This window comes from Cydia strobilella, chromosome 18 (genome assembly GCF_947568885.1).
Source record: "Cydia strobilella chromosome 18, ilCydStro3.1, whole genome shotgun sequence".
NCBI classification, from domain to species: domain Eukaryota; kingdom Metazoa; phylum Arthropoda; class Insecta; order Lepidoptera; family Tortricidae; genus Cydia; species Cydia strobilella.
In genome coordinates this window covers 15,622,088-15,639,818 of record NC_086058.1, presented here as the reverse complement: position 1 = coordinate 15,639,818, position 17,731 = coordinate 15,622,088, and the positions used below count along the sequence as shown (strand labels likewise).

At 37.1% G+C, this 17,731-nt stretch overlaps 2 protein-coding genes across 2 annotated transcripts in view; both read right to left on the bottom strand.

Moving 5' to 3' along the window:
- The window catches only part of LOC134749594 (protein prickle-like), a 518,207-nt gene extending 502,894 nt beyond the window's left edge, over positions 1 to 15,313 (bottom strand). The window contains exon 1 of the mRNA XM_063684600.1: positions 15,051 to 15,313. Within this exon, the coding sequence (XP_063540670.1) occupies positions 15,051 to 15,157 (107 nt within the window). The 5' untranslated portion in view covers positions 15,158 to 15,313. The remainder of the gene's footprint in view (positions 1 to 15,050) is intronic.
- Positions 7,717 to 17,731, bottom strand: part of LOC134749601 (phospholipid phosphatase 3-like) — a 462,302-nt gene continuing 452,287 nt past the window's right edge. The window contains exon 8 of the transcript XR_010128502.1: positions 7,717 to 7,728. The gene's annotated coding sequence lies outside the window, so the exon portion shown is untranslated. The remainder of the gene's footprint in view (positions 7,729 to 17,731) is intronic.

Sequence of the window (17,731 nt, the reverse complement as noted above, 5' to 3'; positions counted from 1 at the left end):
AGCACCCGACAAGCGTTTCGAAACATGCAGCTCTTTGGCAGAGGAGTTGTCGTTGGGCGCACCAGAGACGATGTCGTCTCTGTCGACCTCAGCTTTCCCCTCCCCTCCCTGGGAGCAAACTTCGGGCGTGCTGGAGGCTTCTACAGCCTCCATCGCTCCGATATTACCTTCGGCCTGGATCCCGTCCAGAGCCGAGGACATGGCGTCAAAGCTATTTAGATTTTTATTTATATTTGTATCTTCCATAAAACGTCCCACGAGTAGCAAGGGAAATGGTGGTCACAGTACGGCAGAGCCCCGCTTGCCGCCTGAAGGACTGAATACTGCTACGATTCGCCCCGGTTTCGTAGAGACGCCGTTTGAGACTGGTCTCGCCACCAGCCACGCATCCATCGGCACGGTACGTATGACACCTTGGATTGGCGGAAAAAGGAGTAAGATAAGGGAGCAAGAAAGGGGGGAGATAGAGAAGGGAGGGAATTAGAAAATACCCCAGTAGCATTCCGGCCAGCACCCTGCTGGGCCTCCGTTTACTTACAGAGACCCAACAGAACGCCGTGCCAGAATGCCACTGGGGTAGAGGGGATAAAGATAGGAGTGAAGACAGGAAATGACTGTTTGGAACACGGGATGTTGTTAATATTGTTACACCGATAAAGTGGAAAAAATTAAAAAAATACACCTTTAGGCCTTCCGCGTACCGGAAGACGAACTGCCGGTAGGCCTCCAACGAGATGGAGCGACGACCTGGTGACGGTCGCGGGAATTCGGTGGTTGCGAGCGGCACAGGATCGGTCGGAGTGGCGAGCCTTGGGGGAGGCCTATGTCCAGCAGTGGACGTCTATCGGCTGGCATGATGATGATGATGATGACCTTTAGGCTAGGTATGAAAAGTGGGGATGAATTATTATTTTGATTAACCCGTAACTAATTAACTTAATTTGTGTGAATGTATATCATATACTTTGTAAAATATGTTTTTTTGTTGTTGAAAGTCTTATTGTTGTTATACATAAAAGGCAGAAATGTTTGCACTTTTTATGTTTGATTTAAATAAATAAATAATAAAATCTTTATTTCGAAGTAGAGACTTCATAGTTGTTACTGTTGTTAGTAACAAATGACAACAAAACAAATAAATTAAAGTTAAAGCTAAAGGTCAGTGGTTATAAGTACTTTCATTCAAAACATTTAAATCTTAATATAATTAACCAGTACCACAGAATAACTAATAGTACTACCGTACAGAAAATTCACTCCTTCACAAAAGCCAGATTTAGATACAAAATTATACCTACACTCGCCGCCTGCAAGCAAAATTGAAACTTATAACCGCGCACGAACCGTGAATCTTCTTTGCGCGCCGCAGTTTTATGACCGAGCTGCGAGTGTCGGCACGGGGTTGTCACTTGACAAGTTTTTGTACCTATACCTACTGATTTATTATTTTTAAGATAAACATGTAGGAATTACAAACGTAAACACAAAATTTTTAGCCGGAGATAGTATGTCTGATTCTCACGAAAGTAGGTATGCCACAGAAGTACTTATTCCTTTAAAAATATGTCGGTCAATAGTCCGGAATTTAAAAAAAAACGTTTTTTCTGCTGCCTTGTTCTTCCGTTTATTCAGATATCCGTAAACAGAACATTATCTTTTATACAGATTATCGCGATTTAGGTTTCGAAGTCATTGCGTATTTTCAATTTTGCGCGAGCGGCAGCCCACTGCCATACACCTGACCGGGCGGTGCGCCGGCCAAATATACCTAAACTGCGCAGTGACACCCCCCTGCCAGTAACAAAAACTGAGGTCTGACAAATGCGAAGATATAAATCTATCATATAGATTATGATTAAAAACGTCATAAAAAAAGGGCTTGTAATAGCAACCGGATTACAAGAAACTTTGGAAGAGATAGTTATCACTGACAATGATATATTTGCTTTGATATATCACAAAATTGATAATAAGTACGTAGAAAGTTGAAAACGATACGCGCGGCGCGGGTTACTTATAATTATTATTCTAGTATATATTATTTTGAATCTGACATATTAATTAGTTAAATTTATTGGATTTTGATTTTATTATTAAAAGTTTTGTTTTTATTTTTAATGTATTTACTAACACATAGGTATAACGATGGTACTAACAATATTGTATGGAATTTTAAATGTTCTGATATAAAGATATTTTATTTTATTTTATTATTTATTATAGAAATAGAAATACTTAATTTGGTGTAAAATATAAAACTTAACCTATTACGTCTTATTCTAATATTATATTCTAACACCAAAATGGATGCCACTCAGCATATGCCGATGAGTAAGATATTTAGCCATGGCGCTGGTTTTCAGGGCAACCAGGGAAAACACAATTAAATTTCTTTAATTGTGTTTTCCCTTATTACTTCTAACTTTATTACTTCTAACTTTAATTCAGATGGAAAGCATTGTGTTGTAGTGTTAATTTTCTTTTTTTCTTTTTCTGTTGATTTTTAGGGTTCCGTACCCAAAGGGTAAAAACGGGACCCTGTTACTAAGACTCCGCTGTCTATCTCTCTGTCTGTCCGTTTGTCACCGCGGTATCTCATGAACCGTGATAGCTAGACAGTTGAAATTTTCACAGATGATGTATTTCTGTTGTCGCTATAACAACAAATGCTGGTTTGCATTCCCTAGTGCCAAACTTACTTACTTACTTACTTACTTACTAGTCTAATAGATAGTTAGATATTAAAATTTCTTCAACCCTTTTTCTCATTTACCTTTACCTTGCGTCTTACATTTTCGTACATAATGCCAAGACATCTTACCTTCAAAGCCTTATTACCCAGAGGCTTCCAATAAGCCACAAAAACTAAGAAGCCTGCAATGTGCCATTACTGTATTGCTGCATTAGAAGATTGCAGGCTGCAGGCACTGCATGGCGGTTCACACATTGAGATTGTCAGCCGCCGTGAGCGGAGCGACATATCAAAGTTTAACCTAAAGGGGCCCACTGACTATCAGTCCGCCGGACGATATCGGCCTGTCAGTTGTTCGGAACTGTCAAATTTTTGTTCTAACTGACAGGCCGATATCGTCCGGCGGACTGAGAGTCAGTGGGCCTCTTAAGTATGTATGTAAGGCTTATTATAAGCATAAAGTAATATATATAATAAGTACGGGTGTCCAGCGGCGACTGCAGACTCGATCGCAGTCCGACTCGCTCGCACTGACATATGCGATCTGCTGGTGCGATCGAGTTCACGCAGTCGCTAATGTCATAATGGAAATGTCATATGCCAACTCGTGATAGCCGTGCAAGAGACTGATTTAAACTTTCACAATTTTTACACATTATTAACTATAACCAACTAACTATATCAATCAATCAATCAATCTTTAATGTCAAAAACACATGTCAAAAATTGCAATACATAATATCATTTGATATTTACCATTCGCTTTTTCGGACCGGAAACCGGACTAATCCCGATAAAGCCTACTCTACTCTCCAAGTTAGAAGGTCAGATGGTAGTAGCTTTCATAAAAACTAGTACCAACGCCAATTCTTGGGATTGGTTGTCAAGCGGATCCCAGGGTCTCATGAGCCGTGGCAAAAATTCCGGGATAACGCGAGGAAGAAGAAGATAAACTATCTCGGGACTTAACTTTACACAGGAGTTGATCGTGTATAATTAAGTTTTAAAATTTACCCCTGACGTCGAAGTTGGAGGTAAAATTAATAGTCAGAATCTGTCAGCAGGTATATCGGTGACGCCGATGATACACTTAGAATAAATGTGTTGTATGTGATAAAGAAGACACGGTTTCACTTCAAACACATGTTAGCATTTCTATTTTCTGTACTCATTTCATTCTGTATTATTCCAGTCTTGACAATGTAACATTTGTTAATAAATTGTATGATTAATACGTTGTACCAACATTAGATTATATTAAGAATGACAGGCCCGCCGACACATCACTTTTGGCGCGTAGAACGTATATATGTTATCTGTGGCAATCCTGTTTCTAGAATTTTCTGTCGGTCAAGCTCTTGCCTGTCGCTAAGAGAGAAATGATTGTAAAAGTTGGTAAAAGTTAATGATTAAACCTATGAAGAAGAAGTACGTGTTCATATTTGGAGCATCCTACGAATCCCCTGAAGAGGCTCACGAGGTGGGCTTTCACACCTCTAAGCTAAGTATGCCAGTAACTCGGCGACTGGTCGTGAGAGAAAGCCGTGCGATACTGAAGGGCGAAGGGCTATGGCACACTGAATGCGGTTACAGTGGTTACGGTAGAGCAGCGGTCGGCAACCTTTTAGCAGCCAGAACATAGCCTCCTAAGTCCCAGTTTTTTTTAAACGTCATAGTCCTAGAGGCCTCTTGTTCATATTTTTGCACATAATAAATATTTGCTGTCAGTCCTGAACTGACTATTTACAACTGGACTATCTCAAAAACCGACATTGGCAAATTCACCCCGTGCAAAATTGCGGGGAGTAAAAGCAAGATAGGATAAAAAAAAAAAACTGGACTTAAACTCCGCGCGAGCATTCAAATTTGAAAGCGGGGGGCATCCAACATAAGGTATAAGCTATAACTAACAAATTTATGGACCATATGTTGTCTCTCAAATAAAGAAATTTAATTTAATTTAATTTAATTTAATTTTAAAGATTTTGTACCGAAATATGTACTATCGGTGTTTATTGCTATAGTAATTTACTTAATGCTGGGACTGAAGGGTGATTTTTATTATGTACATAATTTGGTATTTAATTGTGTATTTAATTTAATTGTGTGTTTGTTTTTTTTGAAAAAAAAGTGTATGAACAATCTGACCGTGATCATGACATTCATGACCAAGACTTTGAAATAATCCTGCTTTTAAAAGACGTATATAATATAAAGCCGTGTTTGGTATAAAATAAGTATTGCGAGAATTATTGCACTATTTATAATTACCTACACTTAATTATAATTTAAGGCATAAAAGAATTTACTTTGCATCCTCGCATAGCTCGCAATAGCCTCGCAATTTGTTACAAAATATTTAAGCTCCATGTATGTTCTAACCTTAGTACATTGTGCAACTGCGTTATCTGCGCTGTTAACACTGAGTTAAACTAACGGGCGTATAAATTTAACTGTGAGTTAGTGTACTTGTTAATTAGGTCTTAGCTCTTTGCCTAGGTTTAGCGAGAGACCTAACTTTACAGCTCGTTAAATATGGCCGACATTATACCGTATCTCGATCTTGATAAAGATAAATATTTAAGTCTATGATTTAAGTACGACAATGTTCAAAGAGTTCATGTGTTTTTTTAAAGAAAACTGCGCAAAAAACTCGCTCTGCTTCTTTTTGCGTCCGATATTCAAACATCAATCTGAAATTCCTAATGCTAGTATTAATCAAAATATTTATCAGTGCGGTTTTTACTCACTATTATTTTTTTTTGAGCGACGAGGCGGGCGGCGCGGGCAGTGCACGACGTCCAACCGCCGCGGACACTCGTGCCTGAGGATGGATTCCCAAAGAATCCGAAACATGTCGCCAAAAGCGACTAAAAATAATAGTGAGTAAAAACCGTACTGATAAATATTTTGAAATATGTCTCACGATAGTTTAAGTGCGGCTAGTATTATTCTCTATAATGATGTCATTTGGTACATTTAAATTATACTTAAAACTATTCTTAGATTTGTAGTAGATGAATATATTAATATTAAACTGAAAGATTAGATATATTTATTTTACAACATATGATTACAGTACAAATAATTTATTTACATACAAGATATATACAGTGGTACTACGTAAACGAAATTAATGGCCCTTGAGGCATTGTACCAAGGATGCTGGTGGCATTTCCCCGCTGTATCGCAATGCTGATACGTTGTGCGAGAAAGCCGCCAGCTCTTCGGTCACCAGTTACGTCAACCAGACGCTTCGCGATTTCTGCAAACAACTTATGCGCGCCGGGACCCCATGGACCTAGAGTTTCAACTCCAAATGGAACGAAATGATACTCTCTACCGAGGCTCTTATATTTATTACGTTTTAAAATTTCGGCGCTTTCCGCCGCTCCGCCCGCTTTTACATTAGTCCGTTGGAGGTGGGACGGTGCCAGTGTGTCTACGCAGGTAGCATCCCACACCAACATCCGTCCCAAGCTCCAAGGAACCAAGGATAGATGAAATAGATGTCATAAATAAATATATATAGGTACCTACTAAAGAAAAAGAATTTTCTAAATCGGTTCAGAAATGACGGAGTTATGGAGTAACAAACATTAAAATAAAACCGGAAAAGTGCGAGTCGGACTCGCGCACCGAGGGTTCCGTACTTTTTAGTATTTGTTGTTATAGCGGCAACAGAAATACATCATCTGTGAAAATTTCAACTGTCTTGCTGTCACGGTTCATAAGATACAGCCTGGTGACACACAGACGGACAGCGGAGTCTTAGTAATAGGGTCCCGTTTTTACCCTTTGGGTACGGAACCCTAAAAAACACAACCGAATTGAGAACCTCCTCCTTTTGAAATCTTGAAGTCGGTTAAAATTATGACCAAGTCCACCGGTGGCCGAGGCCGAAGTCGGGCTCACGTGGCATGTCGTGGGTGGGGGCCAGTGGGGGGTGGTGGAGTGGTTTCATAGTTAGAAATGTCGTTTTAAAATTAGTGTAACCGCGATTGTATGGCTGCGGCTATGTTAGTGTGACTCAAGTTCCGGGGAAACATATGTGGTATTTTCTATAGATAAAAGGGACCTTATTGTCGATGGCGCTTACCGATACAAATACAATGCTTAACGATGCTCCGATATAAATACAATGCCGCGCGACGCTGTGCGACGTAAGCGCCATCTACAATAAGGTCCCTTTTCATAGAAAATGCCCCATATAGGATAGTTTAAGGGTTCCGTACCCAAAGGGTAAAAACGGGATCCTATTACTAAGACTCCGCTGTCCGTCTGTATGTCACCAGGCTGTATCTTATGAACCTTGACAGCAAGACAGTTGAACTTTTCACAGATAATGTATTTTTGTTGCCGCTATAACAACAAATACTAAAAACAGAATAAAATTGATATTTCAGTAGGGCTCCCATGTGGCTCCTCTACAACAAGTGTGATTTTTTTGCCGTTTTTTGCGTAATGGTACTGAACCCTTCGTGCACGAGTCCGACTCGCACTTGGCCGGGTTTTTTTCATAGGACAGCAACCAAAACTTAATAAGTATATAATTTCAGATCCGATAGCTCAGAAAAACTTAACTGCAACCAGTAAACTGACGCACAAACAAGTAATTTTAATACTTATAGGTAGAGACTAGTAAATATTGAAGACGATCAACCTCCATACAACGCCGCGTTCCGGCGTGCCTTTTACTATTTTTCTATGTTAGCTTTATACGTTTAAAACTTACCCCTTTTATAGTACTATTTTTATGAGTTCTAAACGTAAAACCCTACTTTTTAGGCCGCTGTCATAATAATATGCATAAGTACCTACCATTAAAACATAATTATATAAAGGCATTTTAAGAATATTCTTATTCAATGGCGCCATCTAGTTCTAAGTTCAAAATTAAACTATCGTTCAAAATATTTAGATCAGTACGGTTTCAGGAACGGTACGGTACGGTTTCAGTTTGAGGAAGGATTCCCGATGAATCCGAATCATGTCTCCAAAAGCGACTAAAATTAAGTTAGTGAAGCCATACTGATCTAAATAGTTCTAAGTTTTGTAAGTCTTTTCTACGGGCTTCAAATGCTTTAGTTATGCTTTAAATTTACTTTTGTGTCGTCAACTGCTGTCAGTCAACTCCAATTGTATATTTTGATAATATAAATAGCAGAAGTATCGTAGTTTTCATACGCAAATAACTAAAATATAAAATAGTTATTTGTTATACAAGGGTGCAAAGTTGTATTTTACCCGCGAGTGTGGAATTGAAACATGAGCAAGCGAAAGGATTCTATAGTTGAACCACGAGCGAAGCGAGTGGTTCTAAAATAGAATCCTGAGCGTAGCGAGTGTTTCAACACACGAGAAGTAAAATACATTTGCACCCGTGTGTAACACAAAACTTTTCACCTCACTATAGCGAGGAAAGTGCAACATCCACAGGCGTTAGATTATCTTCATCACTGGAATCACTAATTTTTTTACGATATTATAACAGAAAACACTAAAAATTCTGATTTTTTCGTGAGTCGGTGAGAAGAACAGTAACAATTTCGTTGACAATGTTGACATTTCTGTTCTGACGTATGAAATGTCAACGATGCGTTTTGAAATTGCATCGACTCAACTTGTGCGTTCAGAATTATATTTAACATCATTATAAATAATCAAACGTTTCTTATGGAATTTTAAGGTTTATGACTTAAAATTATTAAATAAAGCTAAATTTGGTATTTTTATTAGATTCTCAAACCATTTATTTAATGATAATTAATATCGAACGAACCATTATTATGAGCGTTTTACGTTTTGTTACCTGTCAAGCTACTTAAACACGCTCCATCCAAGGTCAAATTACTTTCCCCACTAGTGGATAAAATGCGTTTTTCCCCGCTTGTTTTAAAGGATAATAGACGGCTTTCCGAGCTAGTGAGGGGAAAACAATATTTCACGTCATCCACATTCAATATTCTCGCGACGTTGTATTGGGGCTATCAGTCTTCTTTATTTACTACTCTGTTAGGGCAAAAAACACACAAAAAGACTTGTCAGGGACCAGTCAGACGGCCCCATAGTGACAGCACTGACAGCTTTACTTAACATATAGTAGGCCTTATTTCCATGCAGTTAGGTTCAAAATGACCACTTAATTGTGTCAACGATTGGTGTGTTTTTGCTCATTACCGAGGACATACGAGCTTTATATAAATGCGTATACAATTTTCAACTTTATTGCAATAAGTTAAGATGCAATATAAAGTGACGGTGGATAAACCAATACATAGTATGGACATTATCATTTATAATGTTACATTCTTTAACAATTGAATTGTAAGTTTTCTGTAAATGATTTTAAAATTATGTTGTCTCTGATCTAATCACTAGTGTATGAAGCATCGATAATTGAGTTTATCGATATAGGACCTCCCTACCTGTCATTAAATTTTGCCCCCTAGATTCCGTGTCTGCTTATTAGGTTGCCCTAAACCTCTATTTACCTCGGTTGGTCTCTACCTCGCGACACTTTAACTCATTAACTTCAAGACCGATCCTTCTCATATTTTACCTCAAAAAATGTTTTATATTAACTACATTCCCGCAGTTATGAACAGTGGAAGATTACTCAAAATATCGTCTAACAAACATGAACAGTGGACATCTAGTAGACCATATAAGACCTCATTTCGCTCGGCCGACAACAAACACCGTTTGATTTGAAATAAAAACATCGTATTTAACACAGAAATAAATATACCATAGAAGACGCAAATGCATCTACTTCGCGTGTCCGAACCCCGACCAAGCGTCGAGGTTGACCGTCGCTCTTTACAGTTCACGCCGCCGGTTGTTGCAGCCGGACGTCCGTGAAAACTTAAAAAAATGCTTCGTTTCATAATAATTAACTGCAACAGTCCAAAAATTGCGAGCACCCAAAGGCAATAACATATTTCCTATCACAGATAAGTAAGTTTAAAATTATATTATGCGTAAATTTTGTATGAAAAAGTCGTCACGCTTGGTTTCAATATAAATCGTGGTATTTGCGTCATCTTTATATTAAATCTGTGGTATTTAACATTTTCGTTGATTATCATGAATCAACGTTATAAAATTTGATGTAGATGTATTAATGTTATCAATAATCTCATGCTCTTTCACTAAACCCACACCTGAGTGTTATAATAATCACTGTAGTGTATCTCATCACACGAGCTATTATGTATGTATATTCATAACGTCATAATTATGGCGTCAGCGCACAATAACAGTGAGAAGCACGTCGATTTGATAAACTGTGTAGTCCATTTGCATTATTTATAATAGCAAATCACACTTTTTTCATTGATCCTCCCATTTGAGGGTTCCACGCTCATCTTCGTGGTAAACAAAGAAATGGTATGCGTATCTAAAGCCTGACCAGGAATATATGATCACGCGCCATGTTGCGGAATTTCATTGGAACTAAAAAATTTATACTAAACTGAATTTTCACCTCATACATGAGAATAACAGCGCCCTCTTGACAATGATCATATATTTCTGGTCGGGCTTTAACTAACTAACATTAGATTGTTAAAGTTATTTTCAAAAAGGTCCAAATGCACTAAACACATCCTATAAAACATTTCTACATTGTTTTCTTTCGTATAAAACAGAGTAGATGATAACCTGTTTTTTTTTGCATCAGTACAGAAATCTTGGGCACTTATAAAAACAAATATACACACATAAATAAACACATATGCCCTGTTTATCAAAAGCTTGTAGCTTGTAATACAAGCGGAACTCACTTTTTGACAGCTTTTGTTAGAAAGGGACTTCCACTTGTATTACAAGCTACTGTCCGCGTGCCAATTCCGTGCATTCGGAAGTCGAGGAATGCACGGAATTGGCGCCCAACCGAACTGGGTGGGTGTGCCCCGCGCCCGTGTGTACAAAATGACACCAGTCACCATCACTCTGTCATGACTCCCAACATTCCTAGCATCCCTCAGCCGTGCACGGAATTCGCGCGCGGACAGTACAAGCTTTTGATAAACAGAGGGCACTGTTTATTACCGAACAAAACTTTCGTATGATGTTTTATTTTTCTACAGGTCGCATTTTTTAACCGATTCTCGTAAAATTTGATGAGCTGCTTTAATAATTAATATATATATTTTTACAGTACATATGGTGCTACTTTCTTGCACTAGTGCGTAAAGAGCAACTTTTGTTGCATATGTCGAAAGTTTAAAGCGCCATATGTACTGTAAAACGTTGTACGATACACGTGCTAAAAGGTAATTCGCAACTCGTGTCGATTTAAAATACGGATGCGGTCGTGTTTTAATTTATCGCCACTCGTTTCGAATTTCCTCTTTTCCGCACTTGTATCGTAAATAACTATTTTGTTGATTCAGTTTTCGCAATTTTTCAAAATAGTGAAGCCATGGGAGTTCACAAGGTCTACAGCTCACACTAAGCCACTAGTGATAGTAAGTAGTTATAACCGGAGCATTAAAATCCATATCAATGAAAGATGACCTTCTCACGCTATGCGCAAGAGTTCCCACACTACAACGCTATCGTTGCTTACATCATATTATGGCATAGCATTATGCATGTGGTAATTGGGCCTTTCTACGTGATGCATTAGCATGCATGCATGTTTGGGTTATCAATCAATCAAATATTTATTTGGTTTAAGCACAGTTGCATGCATGCAAATACAGTTCAATTCACTTATAATAAATTACAAAATAACACAGATAAAACAAACAGTCAGAACAAAAATTACAGTATACAATTTAAATATGGATGGAAACATGACAATAGTACATTTCGATGCTAGTGCGGAAAGTATGTCATCACTTCACGAGTATCGAGATATCTTGCCACGAGCCGTAGGCGAGTGGCAAGACTCGGGACGAGTAAAGAATGACATTTCCGCACGTGCATAGAACGACGTTTTTTAATACAGTTGCGAAAAAATAAGAAAAGCAACAAAAGCAAGCAAGAAATGGAATTCGAAACTTTCATATTATTCATTCTGTGACATCATTGACATTGACATTATGAAGAGGTGTTTTTTCTAGCTTTTATTCGACTAGAATAGATTTTGTTATTATTATTGAACCCACTTCAATGAAAGTTTTTTTTTTTCAAATGTATGTTCTATAAGACAGAAACAATTGTAAATATTAAAACATTGTACTATTATTACCTAAATATCGTTATTTACGATTATTTGTGTATCGTATATTTATAAAAACAATATCGAATGTTGCCTTTGGAAACTTAAAACATTCTTGCAGTAAGAAAATACGCCTCTTCTTTGACAGGCGTTCCGTTCCATTCAGACAACTTATTAAGAACGGTTTTTCAACATTAAAAAATGAACGTGTTATAATACTTATAATGATGAAGAGGTAAGTAATAAAATATGAAATATGCATTTTTTTTTGTATTCTTACATTAACAGTAGGTTTTTATGTTAATTCCGACGTTTAAAAGAAACTAATATTAACACTCATCAATAAGTAGTCATGAATTGGAACAAGTAAAAATTTAAAAAAATTGGAAAAGTAAAAACCAACTTTCCGCACGCTAAACAGCCACGAAAAGTAGCACTTTTTGAGCAACTGTATTAAAAATTAATTTAATACATTAGCAAAGTATTCGTCACAGTACTCGTTATGACAATGAAACTCTAAAACAGACATAGTTTCTACTACCTAAATGTATTATGGAAGATATCACTTATTGGCAAATATAATCTGTTATCTAGTGTTCTTTAATTTTTCTCTAACAGGCCAATTCGAACGTATTGACATCGGAAAGATAACTAAATTATGTCATTTATTTAGTTATCGTGCTTGTGATGCTTGTCGCTCGCGCCAATAAATGTACAAACTAGCGCGAGCGAAATGCACGATATAACTAAATCAGATATCATTCTGATGTCCGTGTACCGTCGAATTGGCCTGTAAGTGTTCACATTGTTTGAGTTTGTACTAGCCTCTACGACTACGTAGAATTATGAGTTTCCCGATAAAAGAATATCCTACATCCTATACTCATATACTATAGCTATAGTACCTACAAACCTATCCTTTTCCGAGACCCAAACTATCTCTATACCAAACTTCATGTAAATCACTTCAGCGGCAGCGGTTTAAGCATGAGGAGGTTACAAACAGACCGAAAGACCAACAGACCTACTTTGGCATTTATAATACTAGTAGGGATAGGTTTGGTTTTGCTTATATGGAACCCTATAACGCGCAATAAGACACAACAATAGTGTCATATAATTAGTGACGCGCCCATTCGACAATCGTGACGCGACAAATTGTCGATTTAAATTACCGTTCTGACCGTGTTATCGGGCAGTAACGTCACTAATGTCTGTTTCACTATTCGTATAGTATTATATAATCTGTGACTATTCCATTCATGTTCACGACTCGGATGCTTAAAGACATTTTGTGACACGTGACAAATTAAACTACAAAGGATGAAAAGAGATTTATACTAATGTATTTATAATCTTTTTTCAAAAAAAATTTTCGCGATCAAAATTCCTTTTCTACTGTTTATACAGACAACAAGCACAAATCTTTTAGATTTTCAAAAATGTTTAGTGTCAGATTTTTAAAATTAAAATAAACGCAGTTTATAATTTTAAAAAGTTGACAACTTCACAAGAAACATACCTAACAGCATCTTCGTTTAGATAGAAATAAATATTACCTAACAATAAGTAAAATATTTCGTTCAAAAAAAAATTTTTACGCACATTTTCTATAGATTAACATCAAACAGTTGTACCTCAATATGTCTCCGTCACACGAATATTCACGTTTTGTTGATACCTTAATGTACTATAATCAAATCACATGCTCTTGCATAGCGAATTGACGGCATTTGACGGTGTCAGTCAGTACATACAATCACATATCTATTGTAGCAAAGTTACTATTCTAATAACAATTTTAATGTGTACCGCACAAGATTCAAATTGTAATAGCAATGGTTATGAGTCGATGCTGGTCTTCCGAACCTTTAATTTTACATCTTTCACGATCGTCAGATTGACCGAGGCGTTACCGTTAGGCAATGGGGTCATAGATAATTAGGCTCGCAACAATAACTTAAGTGGGGAAATCGACGCTTATTTACGTTGTATTGTATGCAATTATATTTAACGACCTATATAGCCTAGTGGGTAGTGACCTTGCCTGTGGAGCCAATGGTCTCGGGTTCAAATCCCGGTATGGGCATTTACTTATCTGTTGTGACCTGGGTCCCGGCAGAAAATCAGTGCTTTGCTCCAAAGAGCGAAGCGTATCACTGAGCCGTGACCCTTTTGTCCTGCTGCAACGCACACAGTTTGCACATAATTTTACACTATTTCTGTTTCATTTTTATTAGAGTATTTTCGTTATAATTTTATTTCTTTGTTAGTGTAAGTAGTGATTAGTTTTTTTTCTTCTGATGTGTTTGTATTAATATTGTGTGTAATTGCAGCTGTATAAATAAATCACTTTTTCTATCTATCTATCTATCTACTTGTGTGATGAGCACAGATAATTGTTCCAGAGTCCAGAGTCATGGGTGTTCTCCATTTATTTAAGTATTTATATATTATACTCATTACTCAATTGTTATATTTCGTTGTCTAAGTACGTATACACAACACAAACTTTATTGAGATTACTGTGGGGCTTAGTCAATTTGTGTAATAATATCCTATAATATTTATTTATTAAAATGTGTCCTATAAATACTATGTTTCCATGAAACACCAGCTGTCTTTCTGTATGCGTTGGATTCGAAACAACCGTGTTCTCAAAGTAAAAAAATCTTGGCGGATACAAAGACGGTAAGAGCATTTCTTGGTTGGACTAAAGCAAAGGGGGTGCCGACAGAAAATTTTTCATCGGAGTGATGTTATTATGACACCTATTTTTTATTGTGTTATCGTAAAGAATACACTAAAATAAGCATGTTTTGTAGGAAAAACTTTTCTCTAAAATCAAAAATGGCCGAGATATTTGACCCGCAAGTTGAAACCACTACTTGACAAATTAACATCGATCATTTGGAACAGGTAAATTTAAGTAACAGAGACAAGATAGGTGCGACGACGAGCGAAGCGAGGAGGAGTGTGTTAGGTTGACCGCGACGATCGGAGGAGAACAGACATGTTATTGTACCTACTAAAAAAAATCCAAGTCTTTTTTTGCACCCCCTTTGCTTTAGGCCAACCCATTTCTTTGTTTATCTTAGTTTTCTTGAATGTTTTCTGTGTATTTGAGTATATGTCGTGTATGTCGTCGTCTAGTACATACACAGGAAATAAGCAAAAACCACGAACCTGTCTTGCTGCAACACCTCAGCCCGCACCCACGGGGCCCCCCACTCCTCCTCCGGCCGCATCCTCAGCAGCCCCGACAGCCACGTGTACGACTTGCTGCGTTTCATCACCTCACCTCACTACCTCACATCGTACGCGTTATCGACACTGGCACAACACTATTTGCAATTCGAATTCCGAATCACCAATTGATGTTTTGAATTTGGAACACTGTTTTCTTTTTTGAACTTAAGCACTTGTTTTGCTTTTAATTCAAAATTGGAACACTATTTTCTTTTTAAGCACTGTTTTGATGTTATATAGGCACATTCATACTTTGTTATTGTTTTTAACGGCTACCTACACATTTGGCTGCTTTCTATTTAACAATAAAGTAATTTGTACACTGTTAACAACGAAGCGGCAACATCGCGTCAAAATATCAATCAATTTAACTCATTAAAATTTTCAACGGCACTACATGTAAACAAAAAGCTTTTTAATAACCGATAAATTATTCTGCACCTTATTTCGAAATCTTTACGATCTAAATTGGAATACGTAACGACGTAACTAAAAAGTGTTAAAGTGTCTAAGTACACGCCTACGAATCAAATTGTAATCTCATCGAATAAAATTGACGTTAACGAAAAGAAACGTCAGATTTGACCTCGATTGACCTTTGGGCACAATCAAAATTTAAGAAAGTTACGCTGCAGTTAAAAGAACTTTTATTTGACTCAGAATTGCCGCTGGTTGTGACATTTTTGATTTGGTCGGATGTTGCGTCGATGTAGACACCTGTAACAAAAAGAAGGTTTTATAAGCTTGTGTTGACATTGTTAGAGATACTGTTGGCATTGGGCTCGTATCGTATGAAAACATTTTAGAAGCGCAGTTTCGAAAAGACACATGAATTGAACACTTTATAATTACTTATACTGTGGAATGAACTGTCGCCTGCGGTATTTCCGGACCGATATGACCTTCAAACCTTCAAGAAAAGAGCGTACTCCCATCTTAAAGGCCGGCAACGCACTTACAACCCCTCTGGTCTTGTGGGTGTCCATGGGCGGCGGTAATCGAAATATTATGGTATGTTTGCTATGCTACTACAGGCCTTTTTTTAAAGAAAATAATAGAACAAATCTAAACATTCTAAGTTTTTGTAAGTAATTCGCGGTTATATCGTTGTCTGAGCACCCGTAACACAAGCCTTCTTGAGCTTACTGTGGGACTTAGTCAATCTGTGTAAGAATGTCTTATTATATTTATTTATTTATTTAATTCGTACGAACGTAAAGTGTTGTTCACCACACAAGCTGAGGTGGTAGTTTTTTATTGTACCTAAGTAAATATTGACATTTTATTACTTTATGACTAAAGTATCAAAGTATAGTCACAGAATAAGTAATATTTGGTATAGTTGAAGTTTTTATGGTGTCCAATTTGCAGGAAAAGTTCTCAAGTAACATTAACACATTAAAAAAACAGTGGTTGTAACGCTACCTAACGTAACCGTACGGTGAACACTTGGCATTACTTATTCTGTGACTTGGCACAAATATACCTTATCCATATACATACATACATACATAATATTACATACTACACAAATAACCTGCCAAAATCCCCTTCCCGTACTCGGGTAAAGGAAAAGTCACCTACTGTTCGTATCAAAAAGGCGCCATTGGATTTAAAGTTAACTCACATTAAATATGTAGGTATTAAACTTAAAAGCCAAAGAAAGTGCGTGGTCGGCGGATCCAAACGTAGGGCAAAATTAAAGTGCAATTAGCCGTCATTAGCGTTCGGCTCACGACCACGGACAATACAAGAATGTCGCCGTTTTGGACAACTTTTTATCTTAAGTTTTGAGATTCAGGCTAAAATGTTCGGGAAAACTGGCGTCCTTGCTGTTGACAATACGAAAGTTAAGGATTTAAGGGTACATTTTACTAAAGCATTAAACTAAAGCTTTGAAGAAGAAAAAGGTTGGAATATGCCAACAAATGGTCCGGCAAGAAAAATACTTTTCCCCTCACTATAGCGAGGAAAGTGCAACATCCACAGGCGTTAGATCATCTTCATCACTGGAAACACTAATATTTGTACGATATTATAACAGAAAACACTGGAAATTCTGGTTTTACGTGAGTCGGTGAGAAGTGTTTTTAAGTACTTAAAAATTTTGTTGACAATGTTGACATTTCTGTTCTGACGTATGAAATGTCAACGATGCGTTTTGAAATTGCATCGACTCAACTTGTGCGTTCAGAATTATATTTAACATCACTATAAAAAATCTAACGTTTCTTATATTATTAAATAAAGCTAAATTTGGTATTTTTTATTAGATTCTCAAACCATTTATTTAATGATAATTAATATCGAACGAACCATTATTATGAGCGTTTTACGTTTTGTTATCTGTCAAGCTACTTAAACACGCTCCATTCAAGGTCAAATTACTTTCCCCACTAGTGGATAAAATGAGTTTTTCCCCGCTTGTTTTAAAGGATAAAAGACGGCTTTCCGAGCTAGTGAGGGGAAAAAGTCTGACCCAGGCGTATCGCGTACTTTAAAAACCGTGTGTTCTTCGTACACAGTTTCTTGGATTATTTGATGTTTTGCGAATTTTTTGGATTAAGAAAACATAGCAAAATCTGGTGCGGGACAATCCCAACATCATCTTAAGAATG